Source organism: Vigna umbellata, chromosome 1 (assembly GCF_029865625.1).
Source record: "Vigna umbellata cultivar VRB3 chromosome 1, Vumbellata_1.0, whole genome shotgun sequence".
Classification (NCBI taxonomy): domain Eukaryota; kingdom Viridiplantae; phylum Streptophyta; class Magnoliopsida; order Fabales; family Fabaceae; genus Vigna; species Vigna umbellata.
The window spans coordinates 82,194,895-82,215,121 of NC_142165.1; the positions used below are offsets into that span (position 1 = coordinate 82,194,895).

Below are 20,227 nucleotides of genomic sequence, written 5' to 3' on the forward strand. Positions count from 1 at the left end.
ATCACATATCAAACAACATACTAGACATGATGGAAATGATGAAACAACAAGAAAATGACAAGAACAAAAATGGGTAAGAACTTAAGACACTTATCTCTTAGACTTCCAAAATAGTGACCAAAGCTTTAGATACCAAATGATGGAGATTTCTTTGAAGATGCTCCTTCAACATAAGCTATGATGAGTTGATGAAGCTTCTCCAAAGAGATGGACTCCATGCGATTAATGAAAGTAGCAGAAGCAAATAAAGATGAAGAGATGAAGATGTTGGCATTGAGTGGTCTTGGTAGATGTCCTTCTAGGAGGTAAGGTCAACCATGAAGGAGAAGGTATGACAGGTCTAGAAGAAGACATTTCATAAGGTGAGAACTAAGGAAAAGTAGTCTTGCAATTTTAGCAAAGTAACTTTATATTCAACTAAGTTCTAAAAATTACAAGAGGGTTGTCTCTCCTTTTATAGAGATAATGATGAAGAGGAGCTCTGGTTCATTTCAAGAAAGCTCCAATCTATGTGGAGGAAAGGGAAAGGTACAATGTTTAAGAGCAGACACTTCATATCTGGTTCTAAGAACAACATAAAAGACAAACGACTAGAAGATACAATTGTCTGTTTCGAGTGCAACAAACCTGTACATTTCATATCAGAATATCCCGAGATTGAAAAGATGAAAAATAATTCAATCGGACCCAAATATGAAAAGAAAAAGATGTTGATGAACACCATGGAAGACCTGAACACATCTGACGAGGACGAAGATGTCAAAGTGTGCTTGGTAGCAGGGAATGTTGAGAGTACATCAGACGATTATGATGATGAGGTAAATTTTTCTGATTACACTCAGTTAGAAATGCATATTATGAACTTCTATCATATTCATCCAAACTGTCTAGTACATATAAGGATTTATGTAATCAACGAATAGAACTCCTCACACAGAAATAATCTAAAAGAGAAAGTAACTACATCTAGAGATAATGTGAAGACACTAAAAAAAATGTTAGGATAGAGTTGAGTGTCTCAGAATAGGATAAGGAAGAAACTAGGCAACAAAATAAAAAGCTTATAAAAGATATAATAGTAGCCAAGAACATAAATTACTTAGAATCCCTTAAACATAAAAATGATACCCTTACTAAAATACCAAGTAGAACACTTGAAGGGAATACTAGACTAGATCGTTTATTAAGAGAAAGTAGTCATTCATACTCCTGATTACTCTCATAAGAGGTTTAGGCTCTTAATTTGTTGGTGTGTATCGTTTCATTACGAAACTTCATATAACATATTACGTTCAATATTTTTTATCATTAAAACACTTTAAAAAGATTAGACTCCTTGGGTCTTGATAGTATCTACGTCGAATATTTCATGTTAAGTAATTTGACAATAAAATTTGACATAAAAATATCTTTTAGACAAATATATATTAAAAATTTATAAAGAATATATTTATTTGTATTTTTAGGTATAAAAATAAAGTTTTAGTCTCTGTAAATGTTAGATTTATCCCTTTTAATAATTAATGATATGTTAATATTTGATTTTTGAATAATATCTATATATTTTATGAAAATCATAAAATTACTAGTGTAGCAAAAATCAAAAACCATATTCAGTATATGTGTGACCGTTCTCATTTCACATGTTCCCACTTTTTATATATATATGTCATGAAAAGGGGAAGGAAACTCTATAAACAGACAACAAAATGTAGACGCAATTATGTGTTTCTCATTTAGAATTTCAGTTTTATTTTGGTAATTTACAAAATAAATGTTGGCACAACATAAATTATAAACTTACACTTAAGTTTTAATTAAAGAATGCTATTAAAAGCACTGAAAGAACCTCATCCAAAAGATAAAGAAGACCAATTCACACTGTATATAAAAATAACCCAAGTATAAAAAACATCAAGTAATGAGGTAAGATCAGTACAACTTAAATGCAAGCAGGATGGATTTCTCCCAGCACAAGGAAAATTCCATAACACAATCCTTCATGGTAGAAAGTGAAGTATATTTGTAAATATTTCACAAAGCAATGAAGAACCTTTAGACATAACACTGTATTGACTCTCAAAATCAGCTGAATGGCCTTCCACCAACTTACATGGCATACACTATTTCTCCACTGCTATCTAAGTCAAGATCAGGATCTGTATCCATGTCCTCATCAATATCCAAGCTACCAGTAAGATCATGGTTGGGAGACTGAGATCCAGCTGCAGGAATTGTAGCCTCTCTGATTATCTGCATGATTTCTTCAATGCTTTGCATTGGTTGATCAGGCTCCTCAAACTGGTTGTTGCTATTCCCATCCATCAGATCACTTGGAAGGTTCTTCAAAAACCACTCGTGGTTTCTAATTTCAGGAATACTTATTCTCTGTTGTACAAACAATTTTAGTTTCTATGTTAAATGTCAATGTCATCATCCTTGAAACCAATAAAAGGAGATCGTCCGATTAAAAACTGCTATCGATGATAAGTTTGTTGGCTATCATAATAATTAGCTTGAAACGCATTCGTAATGATTTCTATTCGGTTCATTGTTTAATGATGATAATACATGAAGATTAAACAAATGTAACGACAAAAACACTTACTTTTGCAGGATCAGCAACAAAAATCCTTGATATCAGATGACGGCACTCGGGAGATATATGAACATAGTCTGGAATTGAGTACTGAACATTCAAAATCCTCTGCAACAAACATGCATCAGTTTAGGAAAAGTAATTTCATAAAAGTACACCACATTGACTGAAAAAAAAATGCAGTTAGCTACATGTATTGTCTTGCGGAAATTTTTAGGTTCCTCGGGATCCTCAAATGGATATGCTCCCACCAACATGACATACAAGGTCACCCCACAAGACCACACATCTGCAATCTGTCTCAAAATTGAGTCTCAACATTAGTATGAAGTAAACAATTAAAAAGCTATGTCAGAATGCAGTGCTGGTTTATCAACATCAGGGCTTCAAATGTTTTAATGTATACCAAGCTAGTGTTATCACAAATCTTTTATTCTACCCATAAATAAAAGGTATTTATGGACATTAAAATTTTCTATTAAAACTCAACCTAAATCAACAGCATCTTCATGGGAAATTTTGAAAGTGTCACAAGTTAACTAAATTCCAAGTGATAGAAGTTACAACATACCTTGCCATCATATTCCTTCTTAAGCAAAACTTCTGGAGCGATATATGCAGGGGTTCCCACTGTAGATTTTGGTTGAGAATGTAGCACTGAGGACTGAAGAAGTAGGACAATCAAGATGCATTGGTAGTGCAAATTTATCCATTATCAACAAATGTCAGATAAAAAAAGAATGCTTGATCTTGGACTTGAAGAAACCTACAAATTCATTAACTTTCTAAACAATGCCCAGTTGAAATTTTAGCGCCACAGCCTTCAATGCAGATACTACAAATGAAAAAGCATCGTAGAGAATGAAACTACATATACCTTTGAATAGCCAAAATCACAAATCTTCAAACGAGGAGCTGGACTACCATCCAACAATGTGTTTTCCAACTTCAAGTCTCGATGGCATACTTGCTTCAATAAAGAAGACCAGAAAATATAGAAATAAAAGTCAGCTATCTCATGATACCTTTTTCTGAGCTAAACATAACTAGTAAAAGAAAAGAGTGTATGTTCAAGTACCATTGCATGACAATAGCTAACCCCTGATATAAGTTGTTGGAAGAAGAAGCGTGCCTGCAGCACACAATTACAGAGATTAAAGGCATATGCAGTAGCATTACACAAATGAATGAATGCAACAGATGAGAACCTCATCCTCACTGAATCGCCCTGCATTGCATATTCGCTCAAATAGCTCTCCTCCAGAAGCATATTCCATTACAATTGCCAAATGTGTTGGTGTCAATATAACCTAAACTCACATAAGCAAAGGACCAATTACAATACTTCTAACATACGAACAAATAGCATGAGACATTAGGAGTTTACACACCTCCTTGAACCTCACAATATTAGGATGCCTCAGAGATCTGTGATTTATAATTTCTCTCTGTACATTTTCATCTATCTGTTAAGAATCAGCATGACCCTGCCGTCAGGTCTACCAAACCAATTTTACCAACAAGGCCATCATCCAAATTTTTACATTGACGAGATCATAACAAGCAAAAGTTACGCTTAATTCAACTTGCGTTAGTAGTAACCAAAAGAAGTAACAACAACATGAATTCTATGAAAGAAACTGAAGAGAGAAGCTCAGTTAACCAAATCAAGTGATCCTTCAAATGATAATCTTTAGTTAATCAAAACACTTAAAGCAGAAATCCTACGAAAAACTCAGTTCCAAACTTCTACCCCCACATACAGCACAAACATCATTGATATGCACGTTTTTTATTTTTGGTTTCCCCATGTATTATATATCTTCCGGAAGGCTTCCGATTGAGATACAATCAAACATTATAACTAGACACCTCGTTCAACAGAGGTTGTTGGTTACGAGAGACTAGCTTTTGTTGGTTGATTGATTTGCGCTATAAGTAGCAGAAGAAGGATAGAGAACGTAGATGACAAACCTTTTCACCTCTCTCAATATACTTAACAGCAACAAGTTCCTCGGTGAGCTTGTCCCTCATGAGCCTTGCTACACCGAAGTTGCCAGAACCAATGTCACGCAGGAGTTCGTAGCGATCACTGTCATGCATGATCGGCATATCCATTCCTGGCCCAACAGCCATAGCAGACAGATCTATTTGGTTTAAAAAAAGAAGTTTTATTGAAGCACAGCACCCCCAACAAGAAGCTAAACTCTCACATTATTAGCATTCCGAAAGATAAAGCAAAAGCAGAAAGGTGACACCGAAGCCCCGGCTGAGGAGGAAGAAATGCGTGGGCTTTGACGTGGTTGGGTGTGGGCCACAGGATTTAGAGCTGGTGGGTGAAGAAAGAGACCAGAAATGGTTCCACCCCGTGAAAGCTTCACCAACCCAAACGAGCATTTGGGATTTTCAGAAGTTTGATATGTACACCATGCATAGTATAGTAGTAGAAGCAGTACAATTTGATTGATTCCAGCTGCAAATTGGCGGTGACACACTCGTGAACTGTCTCTCTCTAGATGCTTCTGTGTTATATGCTGTCTTTCTGTTCGGTGCTCTTAAGATTTTACTTCTTTTATATGTTACTACTGCAAACTTTACGTTTTCTTTCGTTTCCAACAGATTTTATTTATTTCTTAAAACATTTCTTCGCACTTTGTTTTTCTCTTTTAGTATTTCATTTTCCCTCATTTTCATTCGTTCCCGTCCTCTATTCTCTTATTTTCCACGAACTAAACAAAGTGTAAGGGATCAATCGGATTTAAGTCGTAAAATATAATTTCGCATTGTCAAATTCTTGAAGAAAACCATAAGATTTTTCCTTAAAAAATATGGTTTAAACGTTAGACGATATTAAAATAAAAAATGAAAATAATGTATTAAAACACGAAAACAATTCTAGATTTTTTATGAATGTGAAGTTTTGAAAGTGATTTATTAACACTTGTACACATTTTAATATTAACATGGCTTTTTATAATTATAAGAATTGTAATTAAATAACTCATAGCTTTTTTATCTTGTAAAGAAGGCTTTTACAGTTCTTTATTTTTTTGTAATGATTAGTTATTTGCATTTGAATTATTTGGTATCGTAACATAAAGGCAGAAATGGCCTCCTTATTTAGCTATTTTATTTATTTTCAATGTTGATCTATTACAAAAAAACTGCTAACAATAACTAAAAAATTTCACAACATTAACCACTACTGTTGTCAAAAAAGGTTTTGATGAAAGTCAGAACTATTGTAATAATTTTATATGTTACGATAATTCTTGAATTGCCGTTGTTATATCTGTAAAATATAACAATAACTCTGTAATGGTCGTGATATTTAGTAGCAATTTATATTTTCTTAAGCGTTTATAGGTACACTCAATTACTACAAGAAAACATCAAAAAGCGTTCCAATAAAACCCTCGGTCTGACCCAACTACCAATGCTTATGCGACGACTTAGTATGTGGAACGGACACTTCTTTAAACTGGGGTAGCAAATTTATTATAATGAGAGTTGTCGGACTGTGAAATTCAAGCTTCATCATCATGTCTATTTTCTATTTATGAGAAAATATTAATAGTAATTAGGGCTAAGACCTCCTTGAATTTTTTTTTTCTTTTAAAAAATTGCTGTTTGTGTGTGCTAAACCCTCAATAAAATTTTATTTTTTAAAAATATTGTTCTTAAGAGGGCTAAGCCCTTTAAAGTTTTATATATTTTTAAAAATTGTGTGGACTAATCCCTCACTAATGTTACTTTATAAAAATATCAAAGGGTTTCTCCCTACACCACCACATTTTCTTTCTGCACTTCCTCATTTTCAATTTATCCTCGTTAGTAAATTAAAGATGGTGGTTAAAAAAATGTACTTTTCACCAATATTCAATTATCTTATTTAAGCGGTTCCCACAGCATAAAATGCATCCCCACACACTCACGAAAATCACATTCGTCATCTTTTTCCTTCACTTCACTGTGCTATGTTGTTGTGCTTCTTGTCATGGTGGTTCTTTGTGGTGGTGGTGTGTTTGTTTGGAGGTTGGAGAGTTTCCTAGAAGAGTTTGGTGGTCAAGAAGGTGGTCTTGTGCTAGTGGTACATGGTACAAGAAGGTGCTTCGGTGGTGGTGGCGACGCAGTAGGAGGAGGAGATCGTCTTAGGTGCGAAAGCAAGATGGAGAACTCTTCAATGGATATGAAGATCTATCAACGAGAGGTGCGGAAGCTAAGTCATTGTTCCTTTTCAATGGTTTTAATCTATAGAGCACCTCTCTTGCTAACACCCCCTCATCTACATATGTAACACCAAGTAATTCCATTTGTTATGTTTCATTATCCTTTAGACTTTGTTTTCCATCAACGAGTCAATGCATAATAAAACACTACGAACAAGCTTCCTTTTCAAATATGGGAGTTGTTGTATTTCATTCATATGCACATCCTTTTGTTCCTGTAAAATGACATCACAAACAGTAGAGAAAAATCAGTAACAAATAAATTTTTCATGCTTTGTTTCTGTATTTATTTTTCTTTTTTCTTCATTTTTTTCTTCTTTCTTTTTTTCTCATTCTTTATTCACTCTTCTTTTCTTCCTTTTATATTCTTTCTTTTTCTATTTTCTCCTTCAACCTATGTTGATCCTTATTGACTTGTCTTGATGTCACAAATTTCAGCTTAATTTTATGTTCCTCATGCCTCAAGTAAAGTGAGCGTTCATCAAGTTTGAATGCTTTAAAACGAAGCCATGATCATCCTAAAAGAAGATGACAAGAGTCCATAGGAGCATATCACTCATTGTCCAATAGTGAATTTGATCCACACTTCTTGTTGGTAAGTGGAGCTCCTCCATCAATCTTTGGCTCACAACATTGTTGACACTTCCATAATTGTATGCAACTAAACATGAGTGACATTCGATTAAACACCTTGTATAGAAATTTTCCATCGTCATGCTAAACCCAGAGTCGAATCTCTGATACTAAATGATTTTAACCCCATTTTCACAAGGAATATTTTAGAATTTTTTAAGGTTAGAACCTTGTAGAAAATTTGAAAAATTAGAGAGAAAGTTGACAGTATTTTGGAAACATTGATAACTCGAGCTATAGAACACTACTTGGGGTGATTCCAAAATAAGGTGAAAGTCCACATTTTGAACTTTAATTTAGGCTCAAGAATCACTTAGTTTGGACATGTGGAACAAATTTATGATTACGGGATAAAATTGGACAAAATTGAGTTTATAAACATCGAATTAAGAAAGAAAACGAGGTGCAATGAAAAATGGAAGGAAATAATCATTATTTCAAAGGGACGTAACACAAAAAGGATGGCAAAGTCCTTTGATATAGCCAAGGGTTCTTGAATCCTCCAAGAACTTAGGAGAATAACTCTCACTAACCCTATTTTCACTTGTTTTTTTTATGATGAAATGGTTAAGCCTATTAAAAGCTTTAGCCATCAGAATTACAAAAGAGATAACGACTTATTTTAACTACAATATGTGGTAACCAAAAGTCACCCAAAAACATTTAGTTTTACATCATTTTGGTCTTCCAAAGGCTAATGACTAAGTGGTCAATTAGGAATTTATTACAACTTGAAATAAAACCAAAATAAAACTCATTAATTAATTAATCCAAAGCATAATTTGGTCAGCTAATTTTACAAAGGATTGTGCAATTATTTAAACAAACTATTTACTTAAAAACTACAACAAAGTGGCATGTCACCATCATTGGTTCGATTCACATCACTTTGGGTTGTCACAGAACATGGTCGAAGTTCCCAACCACCATGGGTGGATGTATGATCATTGTTACATGGTAGAAGGGGTTTGAAGGAAACTTTTGTCTAGAGAGTTGAAGAGTTTGTTCGGACAACAAGACAATATAAATATTACACTCTTGATAGAGGGATTAGATATTCATGCATCAAGTGCGAATGTACTAAATTTTGGAAAGGTGAAGTGGTAAAAGTTCACCTATACCAAAAAGGATTCATGCAAAATGACAAGATTTGGATATTTCATGGTGAAGAAGTTCCCTCTACCTCGACTGCACGTGAATATTGATAGCCCTCAGGTTCGAACACTTTTGTACATATTTCTAAGATAGATCAATTTATGTATATGCAAAAGATGGTAAATAATGCTCTACTCGACATGTTGAAGAACAATAAGTCGCCGATAGTCCTTTATAAAAGTCTCTAATGAAGTCACTTAAAGGTTTTATAATTTATTGACAGAGACAAATGAGTCTTTATTTAAAGGGTCAACACAGTCAAAATTGTCAGTGTGTGTAAGCCTTATGGCTTGCAAAATCTGGTCATGACATTCTTACTCCCAGAAGCATAGATTTATCTTCAACAACCTCAGTCTAGCCCAACATTATCCCAACAACAACCCTCTCCAGTCGAGCCCACTTTAGTCTGGCCACCTCCATAGTAGTAGCAACAACACAATGAAGAAGAAGAAAATAATTCGAATGACTATGTTGATTATTAGGACTTTATTAGCTTATAAACATTTACTTTAAAACTTCTATATTTTATTAATGACACTATATATAGACATGTTTTAGTGAATAATGTTCTGGATTTGATTATCAATGCATTATCTCCTTGGTTTCACTAATTGGTTTCATCTTCAAGTTTGATTGTGATGGCGTAGGAAATATTGTTCATTGCACTCAACATGTTATCGTATTTACTGATGGACTATACGGACATATAAATATGTCGGTAATGCATTGTATTCGCTCAAGTATTTACTAACGGATATTAACTACCGGTAATTATCGATGACCAATATTTATTGGTAAATGTTTCCGACAATACTATTACCAAAGGAATTTTGCTATTACCGAGCTGTCGGTAATTCCAAATTTTTTTTGTAATGTATAATGATGACAAGAAAACCAAGAACAAAACCAATCCCTTGAACCCACTCAATTAACTTATCACGTTTGAAAAAAATATGATCAATTGTAAAATTGTTTGTATAATCTAACTCACATTTCATTGATAAAAAAAGATAAATCTGACAAAGTTCATTTTTACTTATGAATTCATCAAAGTGAAAGGATAATCTTTCATATTACAATATAGCAAAACATCACTACTATTGAATACCTCACTTCTTCAGTAATAATAATTGAAATTGAAGATCAATAAATTGTTAAAACAAAACAAGTAAAAAAAAGGTTAAAAAAATTAAAAAAAAAAGAAAATGAATAGCTAATTTCGAAATTCGATAGAACTGTTAACCAGATTTTGAAATCTGGATAAGTAAATATCAAATTTCAAAATCTAGTAAGTTCTTGGATCGAATTTTAAAATCCGATTAGTTTCGAAATCCAGTGAGCTTTTAAATTGGATTTCAAAATTCGATAAATTTCATAAATAAGATTTTGAAATCCAGTACATGCAAAATATAATAAAATTCAATATAAATTTTAAAGAAAATAAATATAAAATAAAGAGGATGAAAAAAAACCAACTTAATGAAACTACTAGAATGAAGAATAAATACAAAGCACACTACAAAACCAAAGGACATCAGAGACGAAAGAAGAAGAAAATGCGTGAATATGACTTAGGGTACATGCCTTTAGTAGATATAAAGGGCTAATTACTGCTTACCTAATTTCTTTTTTATTTTATATATTTTTTTTAAAAGTTATTTCTATTATCATATGAAACTTGAAGATGCAGTAAGAAAACTTGGGGTGTAGGAAGAAAGCCCCATCGAGTTTTGTAATACATAGGTCCAAGTTGTTGATTCGGTCATCCAATGTTTAGGCCCAAATTGGTAATGTTAGAGTGTAGAATATATTGTCATCTTAAAGTTTGGGAACAATATTTGTTTGAATGCAATATGCAAATACGATCAGAACTTCATTTTCGTCCGTTTTCCTCTTTTTTTGAAGTCTGTTTTTCTTTCTTGAAATTTATGAATGAAGTTTCATAAGCCCAGGAAAATGAGGGAAAAAGTTGTTTTTTCTTTTCTTTTTTGGCGTAAACGATGTTAATGAAGCGTGAAGCATGAGAATATCAACTTTACATATTAAAGTTAGGATCTTAAAGATTATATATATATATATATATATATATATATATATATATATATATATATATATATATATATATATATATATATATATATATATATAATCATAGTTATTATAAAGATATTTAATATCTGTCACAGATTTTATCTTCCAAAATACAATTTTTTGTATTTCCTAGTTGAACATTCAAATAAATTGCTAATCCAAGATTTAAAAAATAAAAATACTCCTTTTATGCTTGAAAAATGTAGAAATCTCCGGTAAGAAGTAGCTTAGACAAACCTATGTTCTCTTCCTTGCTCTGGATAAGCGATCGGTTTGAGGGGACGTGCATAATACATTCTAATATTCAAGTCATAATTGTTTTTTGATCGAATAGTTACGAAATCCTATCTTGTAAAATATGGTCGTTCGATCCATTCGACTTTGCACCCAGTTATACCTGACTGGTCGGGTTTAAATATAGTAACAGTTATATATCTTCTAACTATAAAATTTTAATTTTTTATATTTATAACATTTTTTTAGAAAAGTAATGTAATATCCGGTCATAAAAACATATCTACTCATACAATATGCAATATATACACACACAAAAAACTCTTTAATAATTTGAACACATTCTAGAATCACATATAGACAAAAGAAAAATATGTTGAATATTTTGAACCACATAGACCACACAATATCACATACATGCAAGATTTTTAAAATAACTCAAGAAGAGGTAAAAAAATGAACTTTCTCTTATGAATATTATATGATCAATAAAATATGTATAATTGAATATCGTAAATCTAAAAGGAATATAAATATAAAGTAACTGTTTTCTAAATGTCTTTATAAAATAAAATTTAAATAATTGTTTTTTTTTTTCTATTTATAAACTTTAATATATAATAATAATGAAATAATCAAACTTTATTTATGAAATATTAGTTCTACTCTTATATGTCTTTACAAAATAAGTGATATATTTTTAATAAAAAAATTACTTTTAATCTTGCATTAGAGGAAAGAAAAATGAGAAAATTGACGAGGAATATAGACAGTGGTCCCACGTTAGGCTGCGGTGAAAGCACCGCCGTTACATATGCGGCGAACCGATTCTCTTTTTCTCTTCTTCTCTCATCATTTGCCACCGTCACGCCACTCTCCTCCAATTGCACCCATGTTTGTTTCCTTCTACTTTTTTCTTTTCTTTCAATACGTCTTGTTACCCAAATTTACCACAAACACTTTCTTGCTCTTCTCAATATTTCCCATAAGTTGAATCAAATATTCAGAAATAATTTTACAGAATAATATAAAAAAAATTACGAAATTAATATAACCATCTCATCTCATTTATGACAAATTTTGTTCTTTTTTATATTTATCTTCTTTTATTTACATTCCAACGTGATTGTGGATAGCTTTAGTAGAGAAAAGGGTCAATTAAAGATCCTCTTGTTTTCTTTTATGTGCTCTCGTGCTTCATGGCTGTAGCCAAATGTGTCTTTTTGAGATTGCTTTCCGCTGCAGGGAATAACTTTTTGTCATTTTTTATTTTCTTGAGCATTTATTTTGCATATTATTAATTTTCCTCCACAAGTAATGCTTTTCAAAACTCAAACCTTTAATAATCTCACACAATATCTTTAGTTTATTTCATGTAATGCATGCACCTCTTTTTTTCCTCGAGTGCACTAAGAGAGGTTACAATGATTCACATGTTAAACTCCTTAACTACGATAAATTGTTTTACATTAGTTTTGTGATGTTGCAGTTTGAATCTTATTAGTGGTCTTTTGTGGCTAATGGATCTACGAATATCCCGAAGTTTCAAGTTTCTATTGAGAATTTTGACAAGACATGACTTTAGAAGGAAAATTTTCTCTTTTCAATTTTTCTGTAACTATTACACACGAAAAGAAAAAGGTTAACCCATAAAAAATATTCATTTTTTTTCTTCAATAAAGAAAAAACAATACCGAAATAAATCAAAAAATTGAATAAAAAAAACTAGAAAGTGATATATCTATGCAATCAATTAGTGTTTGTGCACTCTTATTGATGTGTGTGCACAAACGCATGCAGGTTGCAATTGATTTTACTGTTATCTTAAAAAGCTTTTTCGGGTGGGTAAATTATAATGGTTGAATTTGTCCGAAAGCAACGAAAATAAAAATGTGAGTCTGAAATACTCTTCTAATGGAAGCTATAATGCAAATTCTTGAACTGGAAAGTGACCCTTTTGGTTTCTGAGTGCACAATCACGTTGTGAGAATAGCAAGACTTATCATGATACTGTTGGTTATGCGCATGAAGCAAACAGATCAAGCGTAAAATTCATTCCTCATAATTATCCTCTGCATTTTCCCTCCCAGTCAAAGTTGCTCACCTACAAAATATAAACATATACACACGTATTTTTCACTCACAAAACTCTAAGATTAACACATACGGATGAAATTGCTCCATTCTTTTCTATTTATTACTCTTTACATGAATAGAATAACCTATAGAAGAGGCATACAAGAATGTGTGGGAAGTTGTATGTAGGCTTAGAAAAGTTTGGATGTTAGAAAAGGGGGAAAGAGGAATAGAAGAGGTAATGATGAATCATGATGTATTGTGTGTGAGAGAGATGAGAAAAGTGGATTTGTTGCAAGGGCGAAGCAAGAGAAACAATAATAATGTCACAAACAAAAGAATCCCTGAAAGAAGACAAGGACACCAAACTCTAAAAGCCAAAACCAGCCTCAGAAAGTAGTGAAAAACTGTTAGATGTACCATGAGTCATTATTTTAAAAGATTCCATCACAAAGGGGCAAAAAATCAAGGCCGTTGTTATTATTATCACATGGATTGGGGACAAAAAATAGATGCCTTCATGAAGAGGGAGGAGAGGGAAAGACTGACACAAATGCAATTAACCCATGAATATGAGCTTCTCATCACGTGAAAGATGCTCTTATTTTGGTAGTTGGACAGGGAATTTGTCTAAAAACTCTTATGAAAATTATATTTTTAACAATTTTTTTATAACGGTTCATGATAGTATTTGATTGATCCGTTTTAAATATACAGATAAATAAAATAATGACGAATAATCTAGGATAAGAAGTTATAAAATAAAATTGTTAAAATATCATATTCATTTGTTTAGAACTCTTGTATAAGGTATCTTATCTTCTCTCGATCCAATCAGAACAAACTTTCCCTTCTCTAACTTTCTTCAATCAGAAACCAACTTGCCCTCTTCACTGAACCTAGAATCAGGAATCTCTCAAACTTACGGTGTTAGAGGATCATTATTAAACTAGACAAAAAACAACATACAACTTATATTATATCGGTTGTTTACAAAATATTTTGATCTAAAACTGATTATATTTTTAGTAAAAAAGTGATCTTTAAAATTAATTTAATTTTATAAAATAAAATTTACAGTTGTTTATATGTTATTATAAATTAATTTTATTTTTAATTCATGTGAAACTTTTCTAAAGTTTTTATAAAAATTAAGCAACTTTAGCTAATAAAAGTATGTTACCGATATACCATTTCTTGGATTCCTATTTTAAGGAGTATCTGCTTGACAATAGATTATGTTTTGGTTTGGGCATCAAACTTTGGAGGATTGGTTGGCAACTAGCTAACCTTCCACAAACCACTGGGTCAAGTAACCTCTCACCCACCACACCACCTTGTCTTTGTCACCAAGAATCAAAATTCCATATTTCCCACTTCTGTCCACACTTCGATTAACCTAATCAAATGTTTTGTTCTGAGTTGAAATTTGAAAGATCCTTGTATGGTAAATCATCAAGTTTTCAATTCCTTGCTATCATTACTTCCATTGGAAGAAGGATTCCCTTTGACTGCTTTTGGGAATAACATAACATAATAATAACCCAGCAATACAACAAAGCTACGGCAACAATAGAATTACCATTATGCTCTTCACTATTCTTGGAAATTTTAATATCTCACGTCCTTTCCTCCCATTATTTTATTTCGGAATTCATTACTCTTAACTTATTTTATGGCTACAAATAAATAAAGCAGACCTTGTGCACTTCTCAGAAATGGAAGGTCACTTATTACACTAAACTCTTTCGGCTGAAAATTAGCAAACTTTTTTATTTTGTTCTCACCTTCTTCTTTTTTCTCACAAAAAGTACATTCAGCTGTTAATTAAATGTGCTACATTGATTGATCAATTAGTATCATATAAGCCAACCTTTTGCATTAAAAAAAGTAATTTATTGTTGATCTTATTCCAGGTAAATTTGTTAAAAATAAAAATAAAGTAACGTGTGAAAATAAACTTTAATCTTTAGTTTAATATATTTTTTGAAAAAAAAAAGGTTTTAAATATTTAAAAATTGGCGTGTTTGTACATTTGAATTCTTTCATTGTAAGCTTCTCCGACAGTGATGCGGGGAACCGGAGGGAACCATTCAAACTGCATGGTTAAGATAAGAATAAGATATATTATCAAATTCAATCAACATTATTATATTAAGCCATTAACACTAATTATAATAATGATAATAAAAGTGTAAATCGCAAGAGAAAAAAAAAGATTTTGTAAAAGAAGAGAGATTCTAAATTCTGTTGAAGATAACTGGAATCTAACGGTTGTAAAAAGATATCCTTTTCAATAATAAAAAAGTAATAGAGAAAGAAAAACAGAAACAAAAAAGGAAAAAAGGCATCTTTCTCTTCTGTGCAATGTTCCAGACGTAATCTGAGGCAATATCGAAAGCGGGTCCATTGCACAATTGGATTCCTTATCTCTAGAACCGTGTTGAGATTGGCCAAACCAAACACGCCCTAGCGCGTGCTCCCGACGTGCCATATGATTTTGTTTTAGAGGTATCTGGCCAGCCTGGGAGATATAGATTAGGATTCCACAACACCACCATCTTTCTAAAACTTCCATTTCTCTGCAAAAAGAAAATAGTTTAATATGCAAACGTTTCCCATAATTTGTACGAATTGTACACGCTGAAAAGGAAATTAGTTCAAAACCCTAGGCCCATCTAACTTCTGTAAGATTCTTTTTCCCAAATTAAACACTCTTTTGTCTTCTCAAAATTCTAAATATTCCCATTTCATAGAATAGGTAGATACAAATCTTATTGCTATTAAAACTTCTGTATCTTTTTAACCCTTTTCATTACTTACTTTAAATCACCACAACTTCTGTTTTCATCTTAGAATCTAAAACTTCAAACTACACCCATTGTTTGACTTGGTAAAACTCAATTCAATCTTTTAAATTTTAACTTTTTAATAAAAGAATTATTATAACCGTAAAATAGTATCATTAGGGTCAATTTGAAGTGGGACCTAGTTTCATCATAATAAACGTTTTGAAATGTCAGAAAATAAAATATACTAAAATTATTTTTTATCTTGCTTCTTAAATAATGCGAGAGTACTCGATGAAACATAGAGATTGGTTCTTCACAAATTTAATATGAAAAAAAATAGTGGGCAATTTGATTTTTTTTAAGTATAAGCCAAATGCTTATATTTCTTTTTCTTTTCTGGTGGCATCTAAAATATCATCGTGAAGGTACAAAATTGTCCATTGCAACTTACCAAAGTCATCAATCAATGGCAGACTAATTTCTGAAAATATCTTGGTGGATTGATCATGAGATGACTTCTTGTTTGAAAATCAAAACTAGGGTTTAAGGAATGGAAGTAGATAAGAATCAAATCTATGGAATAAAACTTTATGGAATGCCATAATCTCTCATGTGTAAGTAGAATAAATAAAAAACTTTTTGCTTTAGAGGTCTATGGTCTCTTGTAGTTTGATTTGAGAGATTCTAGTGTTTTTGCTTTATACTTTTAATGAGTATATCACTTATATAAATTATTATTATTATTTTACTTTTACAATAGTTTTTAACATTAAGATTGAAATGGAAGATATTAAATAGTATATAACATGTTGTTTTCCTACGTCAAAAACACTCCAAGGTTATATAATTTTGTGATTGAATGAGAGAAATTAGGCTATTTTGGGACCACTAAAGGATTAGACACCTTGTCACCATTTATCTTTATTCTCTGCGTGAAAGATTCTCCAATATCGTTTTAAAGATTATTCTTTATGATTCCACGTTTTTATTTTTCAAATTTGGTTCCAAAATAGTTACCTAAATATTATTTGTTGTTGACTGGATGATAATTAACTTAGACCAGAGTAATTGCTAAGCAAACTGCTAAATAAGTTGCATAATTAGAAGTCAATTCGATGATTAATTGACGAAAAGATATATTAAAAAATTATTAAATAGTAATTAATTTTGGAGAAAAAAAACATAATTAATTACTATAGTAACAAATTTAAATAATAATTTATAAACTAATAAATATTACTATTTAAAATTGATAAAAATTATAATTAATTTGTGAATTAAAATCATTAACACAAAAATAACTTATTGTATCAATGAATGATAACATTTTTTATAATTAAATGGTCGATATTTATGTCTGACTTATAAGGGTTAAACGTAAAAAAAAAAAGATTTTACTTCTTACACTTATAGATTAGACATAAATGTTTTTAAGAAGAACTTACGATTTTCTTATCACTTTCTCTCTTGCATGAAGCTTTCTCCTGATAATGACGACATTTTGTGAGTTAAGACTTTCATAGGTGATCAAAACTTACATTTTTAGCTATTTTCGTATGTGATTCACCGGAACACATATTTCCCTATGAATATTTTTTTGTATTGAGGTTAATTTGTTATCCTTGTTGCTTTGTTGATGTGTGTGATTGTTGTTGGAGAACTTAATCATTGTTATGCATAATGTCCTCTTTGTTTGTCTTGAACGTGAATTTTATGATTTTTTTTGTTCATATTAGATGTTTGATTAATTTTAGATTTATTAGATAAAAAAAGAAGAAGAAAAAGAAAAAGTAGTAAAAGAAGAAGAAGAAAGACAAGAAGAACATGAAGAACGAGAAAAAAAAAGATGAGAAGAAAAAAAAAACACATATTTATCAAGTAAATTTATTTATGTTATTAATGCAACATACTTAAATTTATGTCTATTTATTAAGTCAACCATAAATTTACGTTTTTTATAATTAAATATAACCTACAACCGATGTAAAATAACATAAAACTGATTTTTTTATTAGTGAATTTAAATTGATATTTAACGTTAACAAGTAATTAAAATTTAAATTAATCTATAATTTATTATTAAAGATTAATTTAGACACTAATTATTTTGTAGTCAAAATCTTAATATCTAATAATATAAACAATTTAAATTCTAATTTACACAACAATTATAATTTTTTATTTATAATAAAAATTATTTTAGATATAATTTAAAAATTAATATTTAAATTAATAGTTTTTATCTCTAAAACTAGTTATTATTTAATAATTTTATTTAAGTAATAATTGCTTCAGTTGAAAAAAAATATAATGATCTCCCTTTTCAGTAAATAGATATTCACTATTTAAGTATGTTAAACAACACCACACTTTTTTCTATTAGCACGTGATGATTTCTTAAAATGTAAATTAAAATGAAATTTTAATATGTAAATGAATAAAGTGTTTATAAGTGTAAATTCTACATTATAGTTACTGCTTAAATATCGATTATATATATATCAATGATAACATAAACAAATGAACTTAAATAAAAAAAAATATTAAATGCATAATCGATACTTAAACAATAAACTTAGTATTTGAATCAAGATAATGACATCACATGCTGGAAAATTCTTCTATAACCTTTCCTATGTCAAATTAAATATCCTTCAACTAAAATAGACTATATTGAATTTGAAGAAAGAGGAACAATTGAAATATTTGTGCTCAAGAGGAAGTTTTGCTTAAACAAATTATATTAAAAAAATTATAATCGAACGGTGACAGCAATCAAGTGTGTTTAATTCATATCTTTATATATATATATATATATATATATATATATATATATATATATATATATATATATATATATATATATATATATATATATATATATATATATATATATGTACATATGTATAGGTTGTACTTTAAAGGGATTTTAATTTTTGCAAATCATATTCACTTCTTAATATCTAAAGTTTAAATGAATAATCCTGTATAGGTCAGTATAAAAAGATCGTATTAAAAATTTTCAAAAATTTCAAATTCACACATACATGACTTGTTATTTAAGTAAATAATAGTTCACGAATTTTTATCCAAATTTTATCTCTCATATTTTCTTAATCTTCACCTTTATGAAATATATTTTTGTTAAAATTAAGCGCATACTAGAAAAAAAAAATTACCTTTACTAGCATTTGAAATGCTTCATGGAAGTGAGTTGGATAAAAGTGAAGGAAAGGTATGCATAAGGAAAATATAAAGTATAATTCTCAAGTATTATTTCAACAATGTTTTTCCTTATATTATATTTTAATCATCTTGCCGTAAAATTGGAACACTTGCTTATCAAAGGATACTTAATAGTTGAAGGTTTCATCCAAAATCAAAATATCAAAGAGGAGACTGTTCAATAATATTTTGCTAACTTCCAATTTTGATAGAAAAAATAAAAAATAAAAAAAATAAACAAACACAGGTAAGACCTACTTTCATTCACGTGGTCGCAACTCAAGAATTATGGATAAATTTCTGATACATCATTGAAACTATGATAGTTAAGAATGCAGAAAAAAACATGACCATGTGGAATATGGATTTTAACATAATACTTAAGAACATCTTAGGTTTTGAGTGACACATAGAAAATCTATGATATTATCTTGATAAATTTTAATTGTAAAGTCATATTTATTTTTTAAATATTACATCATATGTTAAAATAAAATAAAGTCAAATCATTCTTTACACCCTTTATTTTCATTTGAAGTCTCGATTTGTTTTTCTTTTTAAGTTTTTCTCTAATAATCCCCCTTTTATTTTGGTCGTTTGTGTTTATTTTTTATCACAAAAACTTGTGACATTATTTTTGTTAATTCTAGAGTGGTAAAATACTATTCAACTAGCACGAAATTATTTTAATTTAATAAGTGATATTAAGTTTGAATCCTAAAAGTGTAATTATATTTAATATTAAAAGGAAAAGTTTCATTAGATGTAATAATTGTTATTACACGCTATGGTCCTATCATGCTCAACGAAAAGTTCTTGTATTTTAAAATCATCAAAGCTAATAAGTTATGTAATAAAAAAGTAATGAAATTAGTTTTTATTTTATTAAATGTTGAGCTTATTAAACTACGATTCAACTATTGTCAAATAAAAACTAATTGATTTAGAAATCAATTTAGAAACTATTTTAGTTATAAATTAATTAATATATAAATTTATCATTATAATGATTAATTGTTTTTCTTTTTAAAATTAATTATTATTTAAATAAAAATAATAATTTTACCTTAATTTAAATATATTTTATTATTTGTCCTCTCTTCCTTTAGTTTAAAAGGGCTTTCTCATGCATAAAACTAGTACAATGAAATATATTAGTTTTGTAAATACTTTGAAATAATAACAAAAATAAA

The 20,227-nt window shown here is 30.0% G+C and overlaps 1 protein-coding gene across 3 annotated transcripts; it reads right to left on the minus strand.

The window, feature by feature from the left end:
- Window positions 1-1,862: 1,862 nt before the first annotated feature.
- On the minus strand, window positions 1,863-5,070 carry LOC148206600 (serine/threonine-protein kinase SRK2E). 3 transcript variants are annotated; one of them, XM_088104417.1, is made up of 9 exons: window positions 4,574-5,069; window positions 3,991-4,065; window positions 3,808-3,909; window positions 3,678-3,731; window positions 3,477-3,569; window positions 3,171-3,263; window positions 2,791-2,895; window positions 2,609-2,707; window positions 1,863-2,388 (listed from the first exon to the last, which is right to left on the minus strand). In XM_088104417.1, the coding sequence occupies exons 1-9, from the start codon at window positions 4,733-4,735 to the stop codon at window positions 2,110-2,112; spliced, it is 1,062 nt and encodes a 353-aa protein (XP_087960543.1). In that variant the 5' UTR covers window positions 4,736-5,069; the 3' UTR covers window positions 1,863-2,109. The 3 variants fall into 3 exon arrangements, with proteins under 3 accessions (XP_087960543.1, XP_087960544.1, XP_087960545.1); XM_088104418.1 differs by lacking the exon at window positions 3,991-4,065 and having other exon boundaries at window positions 4,574-5,070; XM_088104419.1 differs by lacking the exons at window positions 3,808-3,909; window positions 3,991-4,065 and having other exon boundaries at window positions 4,574-5,070.
- Window positions 5,071-20,227: the final 15,157 nt, after the last annotated feature.